This window comes from Poromitra crassiceps (genome assembly GCF_964638095.1).
Source record: "Poromitra crassiceps genome assembly, chromosome: 1".
Taxonomy (NCBI): domain Eukaryota; kingdom Metazoa; phylum Chordata; class Actinopteri; order Beryciformes; family Melamphaidae; genus Poromitra; species Poromitra crassiceps.
This window is the reverse complement of record NC_139623.1, coordinates 13,392,865-13,414,623: the sequence shown is the minus strand read 5'-3', so window position 1 is coordinate 13,414,623 and position 21,759 is coordinate 13,392,865. Positions and strand designations below refer to the sequence as shown.

General features: G+C 47.7%; 1 protein-coding gene across 2 annotated transcripts in view; it reads left to right on the top strand.

The window, feature by feature from the left end:
* The window catches only part of shc1 (SHC (Src homology 2 domain containing) transforming protein 1), a gene marked incomplete at its 5' end in the record, with an annotated part of 43,011 nt that overhangs the window by 2,440 nt on the left and 18,812 nt on the right, over positions 1 to 21,759 (top strand). Inside the window, 4 exons of one of the 2 annotated variants that reach the window (XM_083639978.1) lie at positions 14,162 to 14,326; positions 17,560 to 17,630; positions 19,729 to 19,792; positions 21,024 to 21,143. In XM_083639978.1, the coding sequence (XP_083496104.1) occupies positions 14,165 to 14,326; positions 17,560 to 17,630; positions 19,729 to 19,792; positions 21,024 to 21,143 (417 nt within the window). Of the gene's footprint in view, positions 1 to 13,702; positions 14,327 to 17,559; positions 17,631 to 19,728; positions 19,793 to 21,023; positions 21,144 to 21,759 lie in introns of those variants that run through there. The other variant, XM_083639977.1, reaches the window with a different exon arrangement.

Here is a 21,759-nt window from a genome sequence, read left to right as displayed (position 1 = left end):
GTATCATGTGTTATTTATGTATTTAGTATATATTTAGGCCTGACCTAATAATAAGTTGTATAATGTTCTTCTAATTGATTCCAGACTTGGAAAATGTCTTTATCATGGTCATTTGGTCCCCACATGCAGACATTTTCACAGGTCACCTACTGTACTTTAGCATGCCAGCCCCCCCCCTAGATCCTGTTGTGTGTGTGTGTGTGTGTGTGTGTGTGTGTGTGTGTGTGTGTGTGTGTGTGTGTGTGTGTGTGTGTGTGTGTGTGTGTGTGTGTGTGTGTGTGGTGCGCTGCGAGGTCGAACGGGTCCCTCTGCCAAGCAGGGTCAGATTTGGGTCAGGTAAATATCATGTCCGGACTACATCTCACTTCCTGGTGTTTCCCTGAAGAGATGTTCTGGCTGTCACGCTCTCTCACTTGTCCTCCAGTCTCAGTATGCTGATCTTGGGGCGACGGAACGGGACGTACTTCTCGTAGTATTCACCTTATGTAGCCACGCCCATTTGACCCGGTTGTGTGGTCGTGTGACGACTTCCGGCAAAAAAAGAATAAGAAAATGGCTGCGCTGCTCCAATATCATCGAACTCTGAATTAACTAATAATTTAGCCAATTGTATGTAACATACCAAATAAAAGCAAATGGCAATGTATAAGAATGCAACGCCATGTAACTGGCTCGTTAATTCTCGCATTCCAGGGAATTACGTTAACGTCTGCCGGTCTTATAGAAAATGGCTCGAGCGCTCGGAGGAGAGAAAACTATCTGAAGCTTTCTTTGTTGGAGTCCAGGTATGTTTTACAAGAAAGTGCTCGTCATTGTCGATGATAACGTTATCTGACCTGGCTAACAGTGGATACTCTGCTTGCTTGCTGTGTACCGAGCTCAAAGTAATAGGCTACGTTCTTTGTTTTACCCCCTGTACTGTCCGCTACAAAAACAACTCTCTTCCTCAACGTTCTTTTATATTTCGCGCCGTGACCGATGGAAGTGTTAACACGACCCGTAATAATTCCCCCCCCCCGCGTCTGAACATAAGGTGAATACTCTGAAAAAGTTAACTCATCAGCTACAGAACTCTTACCAGTCTTGATCATTGAGGTGTTAAAGGATAAGTTCACCCAAAAATGAAAATTCAGTCATCTACTCACCCTCATGCTGATGAAAGGACGGGTGACGTTTTTTTAGTCCACCAAACATTCGTGGAGTTTCACAGCAAAACACCTGTGCAGAAATCTCCTCAACAATTGAAGTGGATGGTGACCGACTTTCAAACGTAAACAAAAACAACAACAAAACAAAAAACAGGGGGGGAAAGCCCCCCTACTGCTCACCTGACGTAATCCAAGTCTCCACAAGCCCTGAGATGCCAAGTCCTTCCATCGGCATGGGGGTGAGTAGATAAGGACTGAATTTCCATTTTGGGGTGAACTTATCCTTAACACCCGAATGATCAAGACTGGTAAGAGTTCTGTAACTGGTGATCCGTGAACTTTTTCACTTACCTGAGTGAAACTTTCCATTTTGGTGCTGTGTGCGGTGTTACTGCTCATCTCTCTGTGACCAAACGACTGGGAGAGCAGACTGGGAAAGTGAAGACGCAACACGAACACACTCTATGATAAATAAGATCATTAGAGAGAGAGAGAGAGAGAGAGAGAGAGAGAGAGAGAAGGATGATGGAGGGAGATAGAGACGGGGAGAGGGGGGGGGACCCGAAATAGCCAGCTCACATGCTTGCTGTGTGTGTGGTGAGCAGTTAAACAGGCAGAGCAGCCTGCCACTGAATGCCTGGCTAATCTAAGCAGGCAGAGCAGCCTGCCGCTGAATGCCTGGCTAATCTAATGTTCACTATCACCTGCTAATCGCATTGATTTGACTCTGAATCCAATTATTTGCCTATTTCTAGACCTGTCCCACCACGTTACATAGACATACATAGTCTCTCTGAGAATGATTTGATTGTCTTGTTGTGGCGGTCTGTCTATCTGTGTGTACGTGTGTGTGTGTGTGTGTGTGTGTGTGTGTGTGTGTGTGTGTGTGTGTGTGTGTGTGTGTGTGTGTGTGAGAGAGAGTGTGTACGTGTGTGTGTGTGTGTGCCTTCTTGACTATCGTAAATTCTCAAACGCTTTCAGTTCAGTCTGTAGTCATCATCTTCCTCAGCGTTATCCTTGTCTCCATAATGTGAACTGGTGTTAGACAGCTGATGTCAGACAGCTGATGTCAGACAGCCTTCAGCACGCTGCCAGTAGTCCAGTAGGGGAAAGGTCACTCATCTACAGTACACGTTTTTTTTCTTGTTTTCGTTTTTGTGTGTATAGTGTATGTGAGTGGGTTAGGGTGGTCAAATCAGGTTACACACACACACACACACACACACACACACACACACACACACATGCATGCGTGCCACACACACACACACACACACACACACACACACACACACACACACACACACACACACACACACACACACACACACACACACAGTATAAGAGCAGACATCAGCAGATGTGACCCTGCGGCGTGTGCATTAGATCCAGAGCTCTCTGTTTTGTCCGATATGCGTCGCCAGCTTCCACGAGCTTTCTCCCGTCTGCTGCTGATGATGCTGCTGAAGGGCTGCGGCGCGCTCCACAACTTGTGCTGGACAAGCCGAGACAGAAACATCCTACATACGCAGTCCCTTCACTCAATTCCTTTCATTCCAAAGTGTGTGTGTGTTTCAACACGCACACTGGATCCTTCTCTTTCTCCCTCTTGCACTCTCTCAATCTCTCCATCCGCTCGCTCTCTTTTTCACTTTCTCTATCACCCCCCCCCCCTCTGTCTCTCTCTGTCTTGTGTCAAGTGTTGTGTGTTTCTGTCTGCTTGATCAACTGGATTGGTCATGTCAAGGAGGTCCCGTGACACTCCCCACAGCTGATCCTGGGAGCAAAGCATGCTGGGAGTCGAGCGGCTGAAAGCATACTGTGATTGGCTCATTGATTTGTGTGTGTGTGTGTACAGTGTGCTGATGTGCAGTTTGGTGTTTTTAGGGTTACAGACTGTCAGACAGCCAGTGTTGCCCAATGGAATATGTGGTAAGAAGTTCAGATGATACACACACCGAAATCCAAAACACACAGTGGCACAGGGGCAAGACTCACCTCACATACATAATCAGTATGTGTAATCATGGCATGAACAGAAATTGATTAATGAATAGAACAATCATAATAATATAATAATTTGGCCTATCGCAGGACCATTGAAAATTGGTCTTTTTTCGAATGCCTTATAAATTTAGGGGGGCTGCATGATTATGGCAAAAATAATTATCCCAATTATTTTTGATGCATATTGTGAATGTGATTTAGTTTTTTTAATAATACAATTACCGTGTTATTTATGATTTGAGTGGATTATTGTAAACCTGGTCTTTTTATTGCTCTCAATAAAAGGACAGTGTTCCACAACAAGAATATGATTGTTCGTGAGTTATCTTTAAACGTTTTAAAAGAGCATGAGAAGCTCTTCCTATTATTCCCAAGTCACAGTGTGTCATGTGTTTCACGGGCATGGTGTAGTTTCACGGGCATAGACCATATTCACAGCATGGCCATCTTGGAATGACGACACCCGCTGGTTGGGAAGGCAACGAGACTCTCATCCAAAACCTTGTCTGAGCATGGAACGGTAGACCAAAAGTTTGAGTTCTGTCACACCAATTTCGTTTGATCACATCGATAAATGGGCAGATGAATGTGTACAGGATTTTAAAAAAAAGGACTACAGCAACTTGATCAAATCTTATATGCGCAATATTCAAGGAAGCGCAGCTGATGGTCTAAATTGCAGTACACCCTCGCACCACTGAGCACTGAACTGATACATGCGGCACTGTGGAGCAGTTGAACTCGAAATGACAGCCGAAGAAGGCTGTGTTTGATCTTAAACATAGGCACTGGCATGTGAATTAGGGCTTGGTATTGGAAACGACACAATATTTGGGAATACCATGATGGCACTGAAATCTTGCATAACAATATTGTGTCGGAGGTGGGTACCGTTTTATTGTGATTGATAACGTGTATGTCGCGTGGAGCCCGCACCACTGTCATGCTAACCTAGCTAGCGAAGGTGCTAACGCTAGCGTCAATGTTAGCGCTACTAAAGTTATCAGAGGTGTCACCTCCGACACAATATTGTTATCCAAGATTTGGGTGCCATGGTATTCCCAAATATTGCGTCGTTTCACATGTATTCACATGCCAGTGCCTAAATTTAACACTTTGAGTGCCACGGCCCTTGGGCAAAAGGTTGCTTGCTGTGCCACATAGGCCGCAATGCATTTTAAAACAGTCATATAATTTCTTTAATAATTACTATGTAAACACTGAACACGCACAAATAACGATGAGACTCTCTTCTATCACCTGCAAAAAAAAGTTTATTGATCCCATTTTCCGTTCTTTAGTTATGAGCCGGAGAAGATAGCTTGATTGAACCAAAAACAGCCCTTTTTTTCTACGAGCTGAGATAATGAGCCTTTTGTGAAATTAAACATTTCAAGCACATCACTGACTCTGAAGCTAATTTTCTGATGTCTGGGTCTGTCTGGGTGAAGTGTATGCTGCTCTGCATGCTCTGCGTGCCCCCCCCCCCCCCCCCCCTCTCAACTGCACACGCCTCCTCCTGGGTGTGTCTGTTGGCTCTCTGCTGAGTTTGCTGTGCACACACAGTGAATGGTGCGCGACATCCAGCTTTTTGGTTCCGCATGTGTTTGTCACGGGCTCCCATGCTTCGAGTTGAGAATAATAAGGCTGATTATGCGAATGTGCTGTCGCAGCAGACACGGAGGTGCTCAGTTGTGACAGCGGATGCAGCTGCTGCGGGCACAGCTGGCGTTTGGCTTCATGCATGTCGATGCATACGGACGGATGCGATGCGATTTCCTTTTTCCCCAGCGACTTCTTCTGTGTGTTTGGCTCCACTTTCTCTTATCAGGAGAGTGCTGTCGCCACCTAATGGGTTTGTAAAATAGGTTATAGACCTCCAATAGCTACAATATTGTAAGAGGCGATGTAAGAAGCTTAGATCGACACCCCCCCGTCAAAAAAACAATTTGGAGTTACTGATGCCATTTGGCGTCGCTGGCAGCCTACGGTAAATTTCTAATGACGCCATATGGCGTCGCTGGCACTCAATGTGTTAAGCTCAAACGCCTTCTTCGGCTGTGTCATTTCGGGTTGAATCTCTCGAGACAGACTTTCGACTTGCATCGAAAATCTGTCGGCAGGCTCTGTCAAAAGGGGTGTAACAGCCCTCGCACGCATGCTGCGCTTTACCCGATCAAAATGAAGTGAACGTGACCGGTGTGTAGTCAAAACTGACCATCTTCAGCGTATAGCAAAAAATATATATTTTTTGTTTGTTTAACCGATGGGTTCCCAGATTGTTTTGGGTTCAACTGCTCCACAGCGTCGGCTGCGCTTCCTTGAATATCGTGGATATAAGATTCGATCAAGTTGCTGTAGCCCTTTTAAAAAAATCCTGTACACATTCATTCACATTCACATTCATCTGCCCATTTATCGATGTGATCAAACGAAATTGGTGTGACAGAACTCAAACTTTTGGTCCACTGCTCGATGTTCAGACAAGGTTTTGGATGAGAGTCTCGTTGCCTTCCCAACCAGTGGGTGACGTCATTCCAAGATGGCCGCTCTGTGAATATGGTCTATTGTGTAGCTCATGTGTTTCACGGGCATGGTGTAGCTCATGTGTTTCACGGGCATGGTGTAGCTCATGTGTTTCACGGGCATGGTGTAGCTCATGTGTTTCACGGGCATGGTGGTGTAGCTCAGGGGGTTTCATCCATGCGCCACGGAGAGCCACGTGTGTGCCGGTTTTGGCTCCAACCAAAGACTCAAAATCACGTGGTGCAGAGATTTGGCTCGGCCCTCCGTGGCAGCTGTGTGTGAAGACCCCTGGTGTAGGCTCTATAGGCACCAGTCAGTAGTATCACTCTGTAACAACCAGTCAGTAGTATCACTCTGTAACGCCGTGGTGTGTGGTGACGGACATCGCCTTGAATGACCCCCTGCAGTTCTCTTGTCGCTTTCTCATTTTGATCTTTTGCATCCCTCGTGGAGTCTGATGGTGGCGTTGGTGGTCACAGGCAGAACTGCAGGCATGCCACACACACACACACACACACACACACACACACACACACACACACACACACACACACACGGGGTGTCATTTGAGGACTTCTTCTTAGTTACTATCCAGTCTGCTGGGTTCCTCTGGCTCTCTATGGGTGGCTCACTCTGGCTTCTGCAACACTGCCTTCTCATCAGATTATGCTCCTGAATGTCGGGACGCATCTCTCAGATCTCTGCTTTATGTCTGCTGCTCGACACAATCTTTTGAGTTGTTGCTTTGTCTGTTAATAACCTGTCCTTTCCCCTCAGAGAGCTCCAGAGACATACTGTAGTAACAGCAGAATTCTTTAATTATGTGAATGCCAGTCTTTCTTTGTTGTTTTACTTGTTCACTTTCATCAAGGTTATTCACAATGCCCTCACATCAGACTCCAACCCAGAGGGAGGGGAGGGGGGGGGGTCTCCTTCCCTCTGTCTCCATCCTCCCCCTCTGTCCCTCTGTCACCCCGTTTCTCAGGTTACTAAAGATGAATAAGGGAGGAGCCTTGAATAACCCTCGTGGACTGAGCCCACCCCTTCACACAAAAACACAAAAACCTTGAATAACCCTCGTGGACTGAGCCCACCCCTTCACACAAAAACTAGGGATGCAAATGCACCAATATGAAAATGTTAGCCAATAGTAGCGAGAAGCGATATGAAGTGAACGTTGCTGCTGTTATGGTGTAGGTACCGGATGTGTTTGGTCTGTAGGTACCGGATGTGTTCTGTTATGGTGTAGGTACCGGATGTGTTCTGTTATGGTGTAGGTACCAGATGTGTTTGGTCTGTAGGTACCGGATGTGTTCTGTTATGGTGTAGCTACCGGATGTGTTCTGTTATGGTGTAGGTACCGGATGTGTTTGGTCTGTAGGTACCGAATGTGTTCTGTTATGGTGTAGCTACCGGATGTGTTCTGTTATGGTGTAGCTACCGGATGTGTTCTGTTATGGTGTAGCTACCGGATGTGTTCTGTTATGGTGTAGGTACCGGATGTGTTCTGTTATGGTGTAGGTACCGGATGTGTTCTGTTATGGTGTAGGTACCGGATGTGTTCTGTTATGGTGTAGCTACCGGATGTGTTCGGTCTGCCAGATATGTTTGGGGTCCCGCGACTACAGATGACATCACGACTTCACGCATTGTGATTGGCTGGACGTGGGGCACGTTGGCTCATGCCATGCCAAAAATGTCTGACAGCTTTAGATTGAGCTAAGAAGTTAATAGCTACTGATGTTACCGGACATTTGGGCACATTAATACATACAAAATATGAATCATACAAACATTCAGTCATCAGGATTCAAGTGTACAGGAGCATTTCCCATGAACATGAGCCTTGATTTTTTTAAACAAATGTGAGAGCTTAAAATGGTAATGTACACTAATAACACATCTACTTTCACACACACATTTAAATCAGCCTATGGTATTCTATATAATGCTTGTGTGCATAATACCAGTGTATTTAGGATGATTAAATGTGTGTATATGATTTGTATTTTAATGTATTAACGTGCTCAAATGTCCGACAACACCAGTAGCGTAGCCATAGACCATATGAGTTTAGCTTGTTAGCTAAAGCTAAACAATGTAATTGAATGGCAAGCTAACTAACCAACTAAAACCACAATACCACAAGTCCCAGCCATCACTTTAGACTCCAACCAGGCGTTTATTGTGGCCAAACACAGTTACATTTCCCAGGGTTGATCTGGCTGGTAAATCGGCTAGCTCGCAGGCTAGCAATTTCATTCGTTAGCAAGCAAGCAAACGTAAACCTATAGCAACTAATACAGTCAATGGTGGCCAAGCTAACATGATCAATGTTATAAATGTGTCTAACATCAATGTTAGATCATCAGGTTGCTTGCTAATGTGGACAAAAATCTAGCTAACATCACTGTTTGGCCACTGCAGCCACTCATATTGGGTCGTGATGTTATCTGTAGTTGCAGGACCCTGAACAGATCTGTCAGGCCAACCACATCCAGTACCAACACCGGCCGATAACAAATATTTACATTTGTGAATATGATCTGTAAAAAAACAAGTTTCTATGATAATATGTACATGTAACATGTAAACACTGAATTTGAAAAAGTGATCTCTCTTTCATCTGGAAAAGCCATAAATCACAAATCGGGTTTCCATCCACCTGTTTTTACCCAAAAACACAAAAACCTCGGATAACGCTTGTGGACTGAGCCCACCCCTTCACACAAAAACCCCAAAACCTCAGATAACCCTCGTGGACTGAGCCCACCCCTTCACCCAAAAACACAAAAACCTCAGATAACCCTCGTGGACTGAGCCCACCCCTTCACCCAAAAACCCCAAAACCTCAGATAACCCTCGTGGACTGAGCCCACCCCTTCACCCAAAAACCCCAAAACCTCAGATAACCCTCGTGGACTGAGCCCACCCCTTCACCCAAAAACATAAAAACCTCAGATAACCCTCGTGGACTGAGCCCACCCCTTCACCCAAAAACATAAAAACCTCGGATAACCCTCGTGGACTGAGCCCACCCCTTCACCCAAAAACCCCAAAACCTCGGATAACCCTCGTGGACTGAGCCCACCCCTTCACCCAAAAACACAAAAACCTCGGATAACCCTCGTGGACTGAGCCCACCCCTTCACCCAAAACAACTCCCTGCCCCTCCCTTCCGCATCTCCGTCTTCCCCTCAGAGTGTGTGCATTAATGTGAGCGCAGCGGCATCTCGCTGTGCATACATGCACATGTACACTGCTAAGTGCTTGAGGCTGCAGAGAGGAGGGGGGAAGGGGAGAGGAAACAGGAAGAAGGAGGCAGGATGGGAGAAAAGGAGGCAGCGAGGGCAGAGGCAGCAGCCGCATGTGTGAGAGGAAGAGACACGGAGAGAGAGAGAGAGACTGGGAGGAGGGGAGGACAGACAGCATGCTCGTCCGTCTAACACAGGCAGAGGTGTACGGAAAGTGGACGTGAGAGGAGAAGAGGAGCACAATGAAGGAGTGGCGTTGTCCGACCCCACAGCTCTGCCATCTCACCGTCTGCTGAGAGAGAGAGAGAGAGAGAGAGAGAGAGGGGGGGGGGAGGAGGGAAGTGAAGTGAAGAGAAGAGGAGGCAGCCAAACGGAGGAGAGGATAGATGGAGAGAAGCTGCCAGCAGTGACTTTGTGAAGAGCGGATCAGAGGAGAAGCAGGTTTTTCAGGGAGTGGACAGAGGGAGAGGCAGAGAGAGGAAGGATTGGAGGAACGACCCGACAGTCTGTGGCTGTTTACCATGAATATGGTTCTCATGTGAATATGGAGCCCAGCTTTAGATGGACCACCATGGATTATCAACTTTATGCTTTTTAAACCAAAAAAGGAACTATCTATGTTTTGTCACAAAACAAAGAAGGACCTCCTAGGGAATTGACTAGACTCACTTCATTCAGAACAATCAGAAATACATTGTTTTTGTAAATATAAAATTTATCTGTTTGTGATCTTATTTTTTTTCTATTCTCTATGGACATAAGACCTGCTCTGCAGGATGTTATACAATCATAACCTTTGTTGTTAGCTGCTGTACAGAATATTCAGGTTGTTTTTTATGCAAGTTTTCTAAACATCAGCATCGTCCTTTAGCTGGTAATGAATCGTTGGTGCAGTTTTGTAATTGTTTTTGTTATTATTGAAGTGAGTATTATTATCTGAAATATACGGTTTCACATCTCCTAGTTGGAGGCGGTGCATGCAGCCGACGTGGGGATGTCAACATTGATCGGGCTTTATAGCTGGCGCGACTCGAGCCAAACTTTGATCATTTCCCGAAGCCTATTGATCTCTCTCTCTCTCGGAGTGTGTCGGTTTTCCCCTTGTTGGTTGGAAAACGCTCTGTGTGGAGGCTGTGCTACAGCCAGCCACTGCTGCCATGTGAGTTAACCAAGCAGTTATCTCTTTGTCTGAAGATTTCTGCCATTGTCTGTCAGGACTTCTCCGTATATATATCTCCTCTGCAGGCATCTCTTTTAATGTCTGTTGCCATAGCAACCGGCAGCCGCCGCAGACGGAGCAAGAGGTAAAGTTCTTTGTCCATTCCTTCTCTTTTAAAATTGGTGCTGTACCATTAGGTGATTGTGTGTATTTAGTAGATAAGAAGCAGTAGGCTGGACTAGACCATATTGTGAGTGGTTTTGGACTGTTTTTTTTAATGTATTAGACGGTGTTTGTCTATTCGGAGCTCGGCGGTCTCACAGAAGCGGAGTTATTTCAGGTCACCTGTCTCCCCCATCCCCCCCCCCCCCCCCTTTCTTTGTCTTGTGCCAGGCAGCGTATCCTCGTCTGCCCTCACCGTCAGCAACTACCACCTGCAGGAGTCAAATTGATGCCATTGCCATTGAAGAAATGAGTGGACAGATCAGAGTATTCCTCTGCTTTCACTTGTACATATCACTCATCATTGTCTGTGTGTAGGTGACTCAGGATTTCTCTCCACGTCTAGAGGGTCATCTCCTCTGCACTCACCTGACCTACACTGTGTTCTGTGCACTAAAGCCGTCGGGCAGGTCGAGGGTTAACCGCTAACTGCTCCTCGAGTATTTGTTCTGACAGTCTTCAACTGTCAGCTTTCAGAGGTCCAATCATTTTGGATTTCTGCCTGTTTCATAAGTGCTAATCTTCTCTCTGGACTTATTTTTAGATTAGAAGTTGAACAGACTTTTCTCTGTTTGCTCTGCATGGTTGTTCAATATGGCGTGTCTTTTGTACGTCTCTAGCCATACTTCTTTACAGCTATCTGGAGGCCATCCCAGCCTGTCTGGCAGCGTGTGAGTGTGACTGGATTCTCTGTGCTGCTCCGTGGGCCAAGACCAGATGGATGACTAGTTAGACTCACTAGAAAATCCCTCTGTGTGATGCTAGACTGGTGCAGGCGACTGTTCCTTTGCCATGCGTCCAGCACCCACCAAGCTGGCGTTCTGTACTTCAGACACAGTTCACTACTTCTGAAATGTGTGTGGGGGAAAAAAAACTGAAAACTGAAACGTTGATGCCAAATGTGCAACCTTGTGTAAGAGGGCCGGGCGAGGTGTCAAATCGTTCTGTCCCAAGAGAGTAAAGGTCACGAGAGTGTGATGACAAGTGCCTGAACAACACTGAGGTGTTGGGCCAGCCAGCTAGCTAGCTAGTTACGGAAGTGTAGGTGTAGCCGTGCCTCCCACTGAGGAGAAACCATTGCAGACTGTTTGACTTGGGGGACTTTGGCTTGCAAGAGACTGTTAACGTAAAGATACTATTTGTCTTCTAGGTTGGACTATGCAGAAGACGACATGTTCTTTGGCGTCTACACAGTAATAGAGCTGAGAGCTAACCTGCACACTACTGTTAAGCCCGGCCTTAGATAAGGGAGGAAGTGGATTGGATAGTAGTTGGCTTGTCCATATATGCGGCTGTGTCAATGCTCTTCTCTCAGGTAACTGACTATAATCCAGGCTTGTTATTTGAACTGGACAGTTTGTGTGGCAGTAATAAAGCAATAGGGAGAGAACACATGTTGGATAGAGACATCAGCAGAACAGTTTTAATTGAGCCTTTCTGGCCGGGTGAGTGAGTTCACATTCAGCTCCAAGAGCCTCCGGCACCATTCAGGGAACCCTGGGTTCGGAGTTCAAACTGGACCAATCAGGTCTCATTGCCGTCATTACCGGTAGTCGTCCTCAGCCAATGACCTACATTCTCCAGTGTTACATCACTGCCGTGCTACTGCAGTGTGTGTGTGTCGCTGCACCGTAGACGTAGACAACATCTCAGACTCGACCTTCTCCAATCTAATGGTGCTCCATCATGAAACACATTTGAGCCCAGGTGGCCCTTTTTAAACAACACACTTGAACCAGGGCAGCCTCGCTCGTTCTTAGCCATAATCAAGAACCTCAGTCAGGAACGGGCCTGACTCTACCCGGGCCGGGCTTAAGTCTTTTTCTCCCCTTTTCTACCGGTGTCTAAATAGGTGAACACGCCTGCCTAACCTGTAGCCGTCACTCATCTTGTGAGTGAGGCAGAAAGACAGGACTTGACCATTCATACATTAGACAGAGGGACTGTTAAACAGGGCAGCCTGGAGAACGGGAAAGCATACGAGGGAGGGGGAGAGGGGGAGGGAGAGATCATCTGGAAGAGGAGAGAGGAAGTGGTGGAGAGGGAGAGGGCGGAGGCGCTGGAGAGACAGCGGCTGGCGGAGTACATCGTGTGGAGGAAGAGAGAGGGCTTCCAGGAGAAGAGAGGAGACAGGGACAAGGGAGACAGGGGTGCCGACAAGGGGACGGAGGCAGTGCAGCCAGAAGTGATCTGGAGGAGGAGGGAAGAGAACGGCGAGACGGAGAGGGAGAGAGCGAGGGCTTTTCAGCGAGGAGGACACGAGACCATTTGGAGGAAGAGAGAGAGGGAGTGAAAGAGGAAGTCGCTGAAAGAGTTGCAAATAGAGTGAGCTTGAAAAGGAGGTGTTGAAGAAGAAGGCGCGTTGCCACCGGGAGTTGGAGACTAGCCATACATCAGTAAGCCTCCTCTCTTCTTTAGCGGTGCCGGGCTTCGTTCAGCTGCGCGCAGGTGCTCGCCGGGTTGGAGCGGTGCAAGTGTGTGTGTTGTGTGTGTGTGTGTGTGCGTGTGTGTTGCTGCTGCGTTAGTGCGTGCAGTGCAGGCAGCCCCCTCGTGATACCCTCGTCGGCTGCTAATAGGATTTTTATGGGTGTCAGGAGAGAAGCTGCTACACACGTACACGCACGTGCGCACAGTCGCACACCAACCCACACACGCATACACATCAGCTCAGAACCAGTGTGGGCAAGAAAGGTCTATACTCACTAGACACATGCACACACACACACACACACACACACACACACACAACACACACAAGATGGCAGCCCTCAATGCAGTAACGCACACATGCGTGGTGCTGTTGAGAGACAATCACTTGTGTTGATTCTCCATGGTGCTTGTGACAGCTGGTGGACCGGCCCGCCACACTGAGAGGCTCCAGTATGAAGCTGGGCCCACATATTCACACAGATTGTTTTACATGATGGCAAAAAAACACTACGGCCAGATGAGATGAAGAAAACATTTCCTCATCATCAGTCGAACACAATGAACATAATTGAGGCAGATTAAACGTGAACTGACGGCAACATGATCTGCTCTGGTGCACTAAATACAAACTCTTTCCATGTGTTTCCTGCCATTCACTGGGACACTCCATTGCACCTCTCCTCCTTTCCTCGTGCTGCTGTCATCGTGGATGAAGGCGTTTCTTTCCTCGTGCTGCTGTCATCGTGGATGGAGGCGTTTTTCAAGCGGTTTGGTCTAATGAGTGGAGGACATGACAAGCAGACAGATGGACGTGGGCCTGACTGAGGGTGACAGAAGGATGGCTGCGTGTCCTTTTCAAGAGGAACTTTGAATACTGAGACAAAGACTTTGGAATGAATCACTAGAGCCTGTGTGGACTTGCGTGGCTATAGAAACTGACCCTGCTGAATTTGACCATGGAGCCCGTCCCAAAAACGAAGTACACTCCAACTAGTACTACTAAGTACACGCACTTTCAGAGCCAATCGCTGAGTTCAACTGAGGAGACAAACTCCAATCCATCCTCCCTGCCTCCTTCCACGCCTGCCACGCCCCTCACTCCCTCCCCCGGCTTACCTTCCTCTCTCTCCTCCTCTTCGCTCACACCTATCTTGCCCCCCTCTTCCCCTCGCCCGGCCGAGAACAGCCCCACCACTCTTTGCTCCTTCTTCCCCAGGATGGGAGCCCTTCGCCTGGGTGTCTCCGCCACTCTCCTCCCAGGACTCAAGGCCTCGAGCAGGCCTCAGCAGCAGCAGCCTCGGGCCCCCGTCGAGTCCTCTGGGGACGAAAGGAGCAGCTCCAGCTCCTCCCCTCCCCCTCACCACCCCGCTCCCCCTCTAACGGCTCCTTCTCCCCCTCCTCGACCCCCTCTGCAGGACATGAACCGGCTGGGAGGGGCGTCCAGGCGGGCACGGGTGGAAGGAGGGCAGCTGGGAGGAGATGAGTGGACGCGCCATGGCTCTTTCGTCAACAAGCCCACCCGTGGCTGGCTGCACTCCGACAACGTGGTCAGCACCACCGGCGTCTCCTACAGTGTACGGGTAAGTGGCATTTTAGTCTGCTGTTTTCAAGATTTGAAAAATGCTGAAAAGAAAGTGCTTGAAACTTCTTGAAATTAGCCTGGCAGGTTAGAAAATGATAGTCGATTTTCAGGTGGGATTGTGGGTGATAGTGATGGTAGTACTAGTATTGCATGTCAGTTACGGCATGTTCATTTATGGAATATGCAACCTAACCAAATCGGCATTCTGAGATGCCTCTGCTCACCACGGTTGTGGTTTTTACACCATTCTGTGTAAACTTGTTGTGTGTGTGAAAATCCCAGGAAATCAGCAGTCTCAGAAATAGGACGAATCAGCGTGACGTCACTTGCCACCCAGAAATGCGGAACCCCGCGGCAGAACTAGTATGAGTTGTGCCAAACAAATGTTAATATCTCAAAAACTATACATCACATCGCTTATATTTTGACATTCTGAGTGAGAGCAGAAGTAGCTCAAGAGTTTGATGTATATGCATGTCGTGTTAAAGTTGTGAACTGTCGCTTTTTAAAAATGTAAACAGAGTTAACTGGCTAGAGTCAGACATTCAAGCCTCGCGCCACTTGGGCTCCATAGGGTTCCATTGCCATTGCCACCCAGTGACGCGGTTTGTTTACCAAAATGCTGCTCGGCTGATCCCTCGTATACTCAAACAGCCCGTCTGCAAGTCTATCAGTCTGCAAGTCTATTAGTCTGACGACTATTATGACTCTGGGACTCTGGGATTAAGACTGGGACATATTTCAGGGTTTCCGCTGTAGAGACTTCAGCTTCGTGCGCCGCGGTTATTGTTTACAGTCCAATTGACAGGAGAATGGCGTTGGAGCTGATTGATTGAACTGTAGGTGTTTTAGTTGGAGCTGATTGATTGAACTGTAGGTGTTTTAGTTGGAGCTGATTGATTGAACTGTAGGTGTTTTAGGTCCAGACGACATTTCAGCTTCAATAATAATAATAAGTAGCTGCATATGAGACGTTGTCGGATTGTAAACAATGACGGAAGGGGCGGGACGTCCGCTCGACAGCGGAAACCTCGAAATATCTGCTGTCTGTCCCAGAGTCTTATTAGTCGTCAGACTGATAGACTCTGGGTGCCCAGATTGATCCGTCTGGCACCAACAACCATGCCATGCTCAAAGTGGCTGAGATCACATTTTCCCCCTATTCTGATGTTTGATGTGAACGTGAACTGAAGCTGCTAACCTGTATCTATTCTACATGATCTGATGCATTGCACTGCTGCCACATGATTGGCTGAATGGATAATTGCATGAATAAGCAGATGGACAGCCCGCCGAATTATGCCGGATTGGTCGATCACCCAGCGGCCGCTGTATCGCTGCGGCCATGCCCGGTCGGTGATTTTCGTAAGCCGCTGTGCGCCAAGTAAACCTGCTAAGTCAACGCGCCGAAGTATGCCGGATTGGTTGTTCACCCAGCGCCCGCTGTAGCGCTGCGGCCACGCCCGGTCGGTGGTTTTCCTAAGTCAACGCGCCGAAGTATGCCGGATTGGTCGATCACCCAGCGCCCGCTGTAGCGCTGCGGCCACGCCCGGTTGGTGGTTTTCGTAAGTCGCTGTGCCGCCAAGCCAACCGGTCGGCGACAAGCGTCGCATTCCGCCCAGCGCCCGCTGTATCGCTGAGGCAAGCAGACGACCGGTTGGCGGTTTTGGGTTTTTCTTTCTTTTGGGGGATTCTCTATCCTAGTCCGAGCAGATGCCCTCTCTCACCTCAAGAAGAGAGGCATCTTACCACGGAGTCATTACGCCAAAGAACTAGTTGCCATGCTGCCATGCCATCAGAATTAGTTGCCATGCCGTTTCATGCCATAGATCTTATCGCCATGCCATTTGTGAATAAAGCTTGCTTGTTAACTCTACCCTCTGGTCTCTCATGATTGAAATGGTGGTCTCGACCTAGTTTCAAGATGAAGACCAGACATGCTGCCTCACGTCATATGTAATCCTAGTGTGACGACAAGTGTAATCCTAGTGTGATGTCCGTGTGACGCACTTGCCAATATGACGCCGGTAATGTCGTCAATGCCGAGGCTATGACGTGGCAGTATTTATAGCCATGCTCAGCGTGTCATCGTCCTCCTTCCCTGATCTTCTGGTCGCTGTACCCGAGCTGATCGCATCCCATTCTCTGAAAGCTGCGTTTCGACCCACCCACCTCCCCAGTCCACCACCAATGTCTTGACTCCTGAAGAATCCCCTACGGGGGGGGATTCTCTATCCTAGTCCGAGCAGATGCCCTCTCTCACCTCAAGAAGAGAGGCATCTTACCACGGACAGGTGTTGCTAATAAAGTGCTCAGTGGGTGTACATCTCCGGTATTAAAGGGATAGTTCCGTTTTTTTTATGTGGGGTTGTATGAGGTACTTGCCGACAGGCAGTGTACTACATGCAGTACAATGCAGCCAGCGCAGGCCCAGTTTGGAGAAATGGAGACTGGCCGCGTCAGGCAAGTAGAGCTGTCTGCTGAGTGTGAACAGGGTCACGAGAAAAAAAAATGGGAAGGGGGGGAATGCCTCCATACTGCTCACCTGGCGTAATCCAAGTCTCCACAAACCCTGAAAAACCAAGGTGACTTGAAAAGGCGTCATTTACACCCTGTTTTTAGTGGAAATCTGCGCTGCAGACACATTGCTCGAAGAAGTAAAAGAAGAGCACCTGTGCAGATTTCAGCTAAAGACAGGGTGTCAATGACATCTTTTCAAGTCAACTTGGCATCTCAGGGCTTGTGGAGACTTGGAGTGAGCAGTATGGAAGCATTTTATGTTTGTTTTTTCTGTTCTTTTTTCTGTTTTTGCTTGTGACCCAAGCAACCCTAACAGGCAATGTACACCAGATGCGTTATGGCTGCGTTGCGGCAGTTGCGACTCTTGCCCATGTTAACAGATGGGCAATACATGCGGTACGGAAAAATGACGCACCTGTTCTATTTTTGTCAGATCACACATGAGTGTGGGTCTGTTCGCAGCCGTATCGCTTCTGTTCCGGAGGCGGTGGACATTAGCCATTAGAAGCTCCCGTATCGGCCTTTCCTGGTTTGTCTCCATCTTTCACATGCATTTAGAAAGAAGCACAGAAACAAGGAAAAAAGAGCTTTCTTGTTGCTTGTTTCTTTCTTCCTGTGCTGTCAGTATTGTGTTCCACACCTGCCCAGTGGGACTGTGATGTCGTAGGAAATGTCTGTCGTTAATGTGTTGCCTTCCTGTTTCCTGGCCAGTATATGGGCTGTGTGGAGGTGCTCCAGTCAATGCGAGCGCTGGACTTCAACACCAGAACTCAGGTCACCAGGTGAGATTGCATACTCCTCGTCTGCCGGCTTGCCGATTCTTTTTCTGCACTGGTTTGTGTTGTGCATCATGTGAGGGTGGCATGGCACAATGTGCTGCCCAAATAGGAAAGCTGGCCAGGCATACACACTCACACACACACACACACACACACACAGACACACACACACACACACACACACACACACACACACACACACACACACACACAATCACACACCACCCACCTATAATGTGTTCCTTTCTCCTATTGGTCGCTTTCTCTCCCTCTTCCGCTCTGTATTGCTTGCTTGTGCATTTTCTTTGTGTCCTTATGTCTGTTCGTGTGTGTTCGTGTGTGTGTGTGTGTGTGTGTGTGTGTGTGTGTGTGCGTGTGCGTGTGTGTATACATGCCTGCCGCTCTCTCAGCCCCTAAATTATAATGTTCTGGAATCCTGGTGGTTTCCCCTCTGGTTTCCGTAGTGATGTTTGTCCGTCTCTGTGGCGAGGACATTAAGCAGCATTGCCAGGCAGGATAAAGTCAAAGTGTGAGTGTGAGGGTTAAAGACAGGCAGGATAAAGTCAGAGTGTGAGTGTGAGGGTTAAAGACAGACAGGATAAAGTCAAAGTGTGAGTGTGAGGGTTAAAGACAGGATAAAGTCAAAGTGTGAGTGTGAGGGTTAAAGACAGGCAGGATAAAGTCAGAGTGTGAGTGTGAGGGTTAAAGACAGGCAGGATAAAGTCAAAGTGTGAGTGTGAGGGTTAAAGACAGACAGGATAAAGTCAAAGTGTGAGTGTGAGGGTTAAAGACAGGATAAAGTCAAAGTGTGAGTGTGAGGGTTAAAGACAGGATAAAGTCAAAGTGTGAGTGTGAGGGTTAAAGACAGACAGGATAAAGTCAAAGTGTGAGTGTGAGGGTTAAAGACAGACAGGATAAAGTCAAAGTGTGAGTGTGAGGGTTAAAGACAGACAGGATAAAGTCAAAGTGTGAGTGTGAGGGTTAAAGACAGGATAAAGTCAAAGTGTGAGTGTGAGGGTTAAAGACAGGCAGGATAAAGTCAAAGTGTGAGTGTGAGGGTTAAAGACAGACAGGATAAAGTCAAAGTGTGAGTGTGAGGGTTAAAGACAGACAGGATAAAGTCAAAGTGTGAGTGTGAGGGTTAAAGACAGGATAAAGTCAAAGTGTGAGTGTGAGGGTTAAAGACAGACAGGATAAAGTCAAAGTGTGAGTGTGAGGGTTAAAGACAGGCAGGATAAAGTCAAAGTGTGAGTGTGAGGGTTAAAGACAGACAGGATAAAGTCAAAGTGTGAGTGTGAGGGTTAAAGACAGGATAAAGTCAAAGTGTGAGTGTGAGGGTTAAAGACAGGCAGGATAAAGTCAAAGTGTGAGTGTGAGGGTTAAAGACAGACAGGATAAAGTCAAAGTGTGAGTGTGAGGGTTAAAGACAGACAGGATAAAGTCAAAGTGTGAGTGTGAGGGTTAAAGACAGGATAAAGTCAAAGTGTGAGTGTGAGGGTTAAAGACAGACAGGATAAAGTCAAAGTGTGAGTGTGAGGGTTAAAGACAGGCAGGATCAAGTCAAAGTGTGAGTGTGAGGGTTAAAGACAGGCAGGATAAAGTCAAAGTGTGAGTGTGAGGGTTAAAGACAGGCAGGATAAAGTCAAAGTGTGAGTGTGAGGGTTAAAGACAGGCAGGATAAAGTCAAAGTGTGAGTGTGAGGGTTAAAGACAGGATAAAGTCAAAGTGTGAGTGTGAGGGTTAAAGACAGGCAGGATAAAGTCAAAGTGTGAGTGTGAGGGTTAAAGACAGGATAAAGTCAAAGTGTGAGTGTGAGGGTTAAAGACAGGATAAAGTCAGAGTGTGAGTGTGAGGGTTAAAGACAGACAGGATAAAGTCAAAGTGTGAGTGTGAGGGTTAAAGACAGGATAAAGTCAAAGTGTGAGTGTGAGGGTTAAAGACAGGCAGGATCAAGTCAAAGTGTGAGTGTGAGGGTTAAAGACAGGCAGGATAAAGTCAAAGTGTGAGTGTGAGGGTTAAAGACAGGATAAAGTCAAAGTGTGAGTGTGAGGGTTAAAGACAGGCTATTGCAACACTCGCATGTCTTTGTTTCACGTTTCAGAGAGGCCATCTCAGTGGTGTGCGAGGCCGTGCCCGGAGCCAAGGGTGCCCAGCGCAGGAGAAAGGTACACACCACACGCTAGCACACACACACACACACACACACACACACACACACCACACGCTAGCACACACACACACACACACACACACCACACGCTAGCACACACACACACACACACCCTTACAGGGCATTATTTATTTATACGCCTTAAGTGGGCAGTGTGGGAAGGCTTCTCTGCATAAGAGCTAGATTTAGCTTGATTGTCCACTCTGTGGTCAGTTGGCTACTCAGACACACTCTGTCTCTCTAACACACACACACACACACACACACACACAGATCTGAATTTAGGCCGATTGTCCACTCCTGTGGTGAGTGGGGCTACTCGCAGGTAATTACCAATCACTCTCCCCTCTCTCTCCTCCCTCCCTCTTGTCACAAGGGAGGCTGGAGAGGTGGAGGAGTAGGTTGTGTGGAGCCAGTGTCCGTCCAAACAAGCACTTCTTGATATTAGCAGACACACAGCCTCTAGTCTGCTGTTTAACAGCTGTGTGTCCCTGGTATTCCTGTAAAAGTACAACATCCACCCAAACAGGCCATAAAACAGGTGGCTAAATCCAGCAGCCTTCAGCCATAGCAGGGTTTGGCCAAGGAATGTCTGGCCGCGCAGCACACCAGACAAAATACACTTATAGGACGTCGACAGACTAGAATAGACTCGACTAGTCTGGTGCTTTTGATTTGACTGGACTGAGGTTAGCACAGCTGAGGATGTCTGCATCCTGTGCTCATGCTGTTGTTCTTCTCACTCAACCATAGCAGCTATGCTTCAGATGTAGTCATGAGAAGAAGAGGCTGAAGCTGTTCTTTATACGACAAGTGTTGCTGGAGCTTTTTCACCTCTTCAGAGCTTTCTCCCCTTCTCCACGCTCCTTGGACGTAGGTGAAGTTGCTTCTACAAACTGTCCGGCACAGTGCCACTGGCATGGTCTGTGTGATGCTCTTGGCCCAGCCTACAGTATGTGGACTGTCCTTCTACTCTCCGTTGGTCACAGTTGGCCTAGGAGACAGGATCACTTTCACAGTGCAGCTGTTCTCTCACTCCCACACACACACACACACACACACACACACACACACACACACACACACACACACACACACACACACACACACACAGGCTTCAGAAACACGATGAATGCTCTGTTGTTTTCTGTGCACCTTGCTTGTGTCTTCTTCCTGACTCCATCCTTCTCCTCTGTGTCTCCTCCCTGACTCCCTCTCATCTGCAGCCGTCCTCTCGCTGTCTGTCGTCTATCCTGGGGAAGAGCAACCTGCAGTTTGCTGGCATGACGATCAGCCTCACCGTCTCCACCAGCAGCCTGAACCTGCTGGCCGCCGACTGCAAACAGGTCAGACTGTTGGCTAGCCTGCACTGTGTTTACTGAAGTAGTGGAAGAGATCTCCGGAGAGTTCTCTGCTTTTGGGAGTTCATGTTGTTCCCTCTACCTCCTGCCAACTTAGAAATAGCTAGTGGTTGTTAAACAAATATGGCATCCTGGGGCTTAATTTATTTATGACACTTTTTATTATGTGGTCATTTCAAAGAATAGGTTTAAATAACACATGGAAATTATGCCTGTTGCATTCATACTCTGGGCAATGATATCAATGATATCAAATTTTAGCTTTTGATATTTCACAGAACATCGGAGCCAGTGGATGTAAAACTCTGATTTTGATTGACATTTTTATAAATGACAATTTCACTCAAGCACAACATTTGCGTGATTCGGCCAACAGTAGGGCTGGACAATAAATCGTATTTACAATAATTTTGTCTTCCTAGGCATTTTTTGCGCTACGCGCGCATGATTCCTAGGCTCGCCCACCCTGCAGCTCGCCGAGCTGGCCCTGCAGCTTGCATACACAGCTTGGCCGCTGCTCGTCCTCGCCCGCAGCTCGGCTGCCACGTGGCCTCGCCCGCCCTATTGGCGTGCGTGCGTGTGTGTTACTCACAAAATGTTA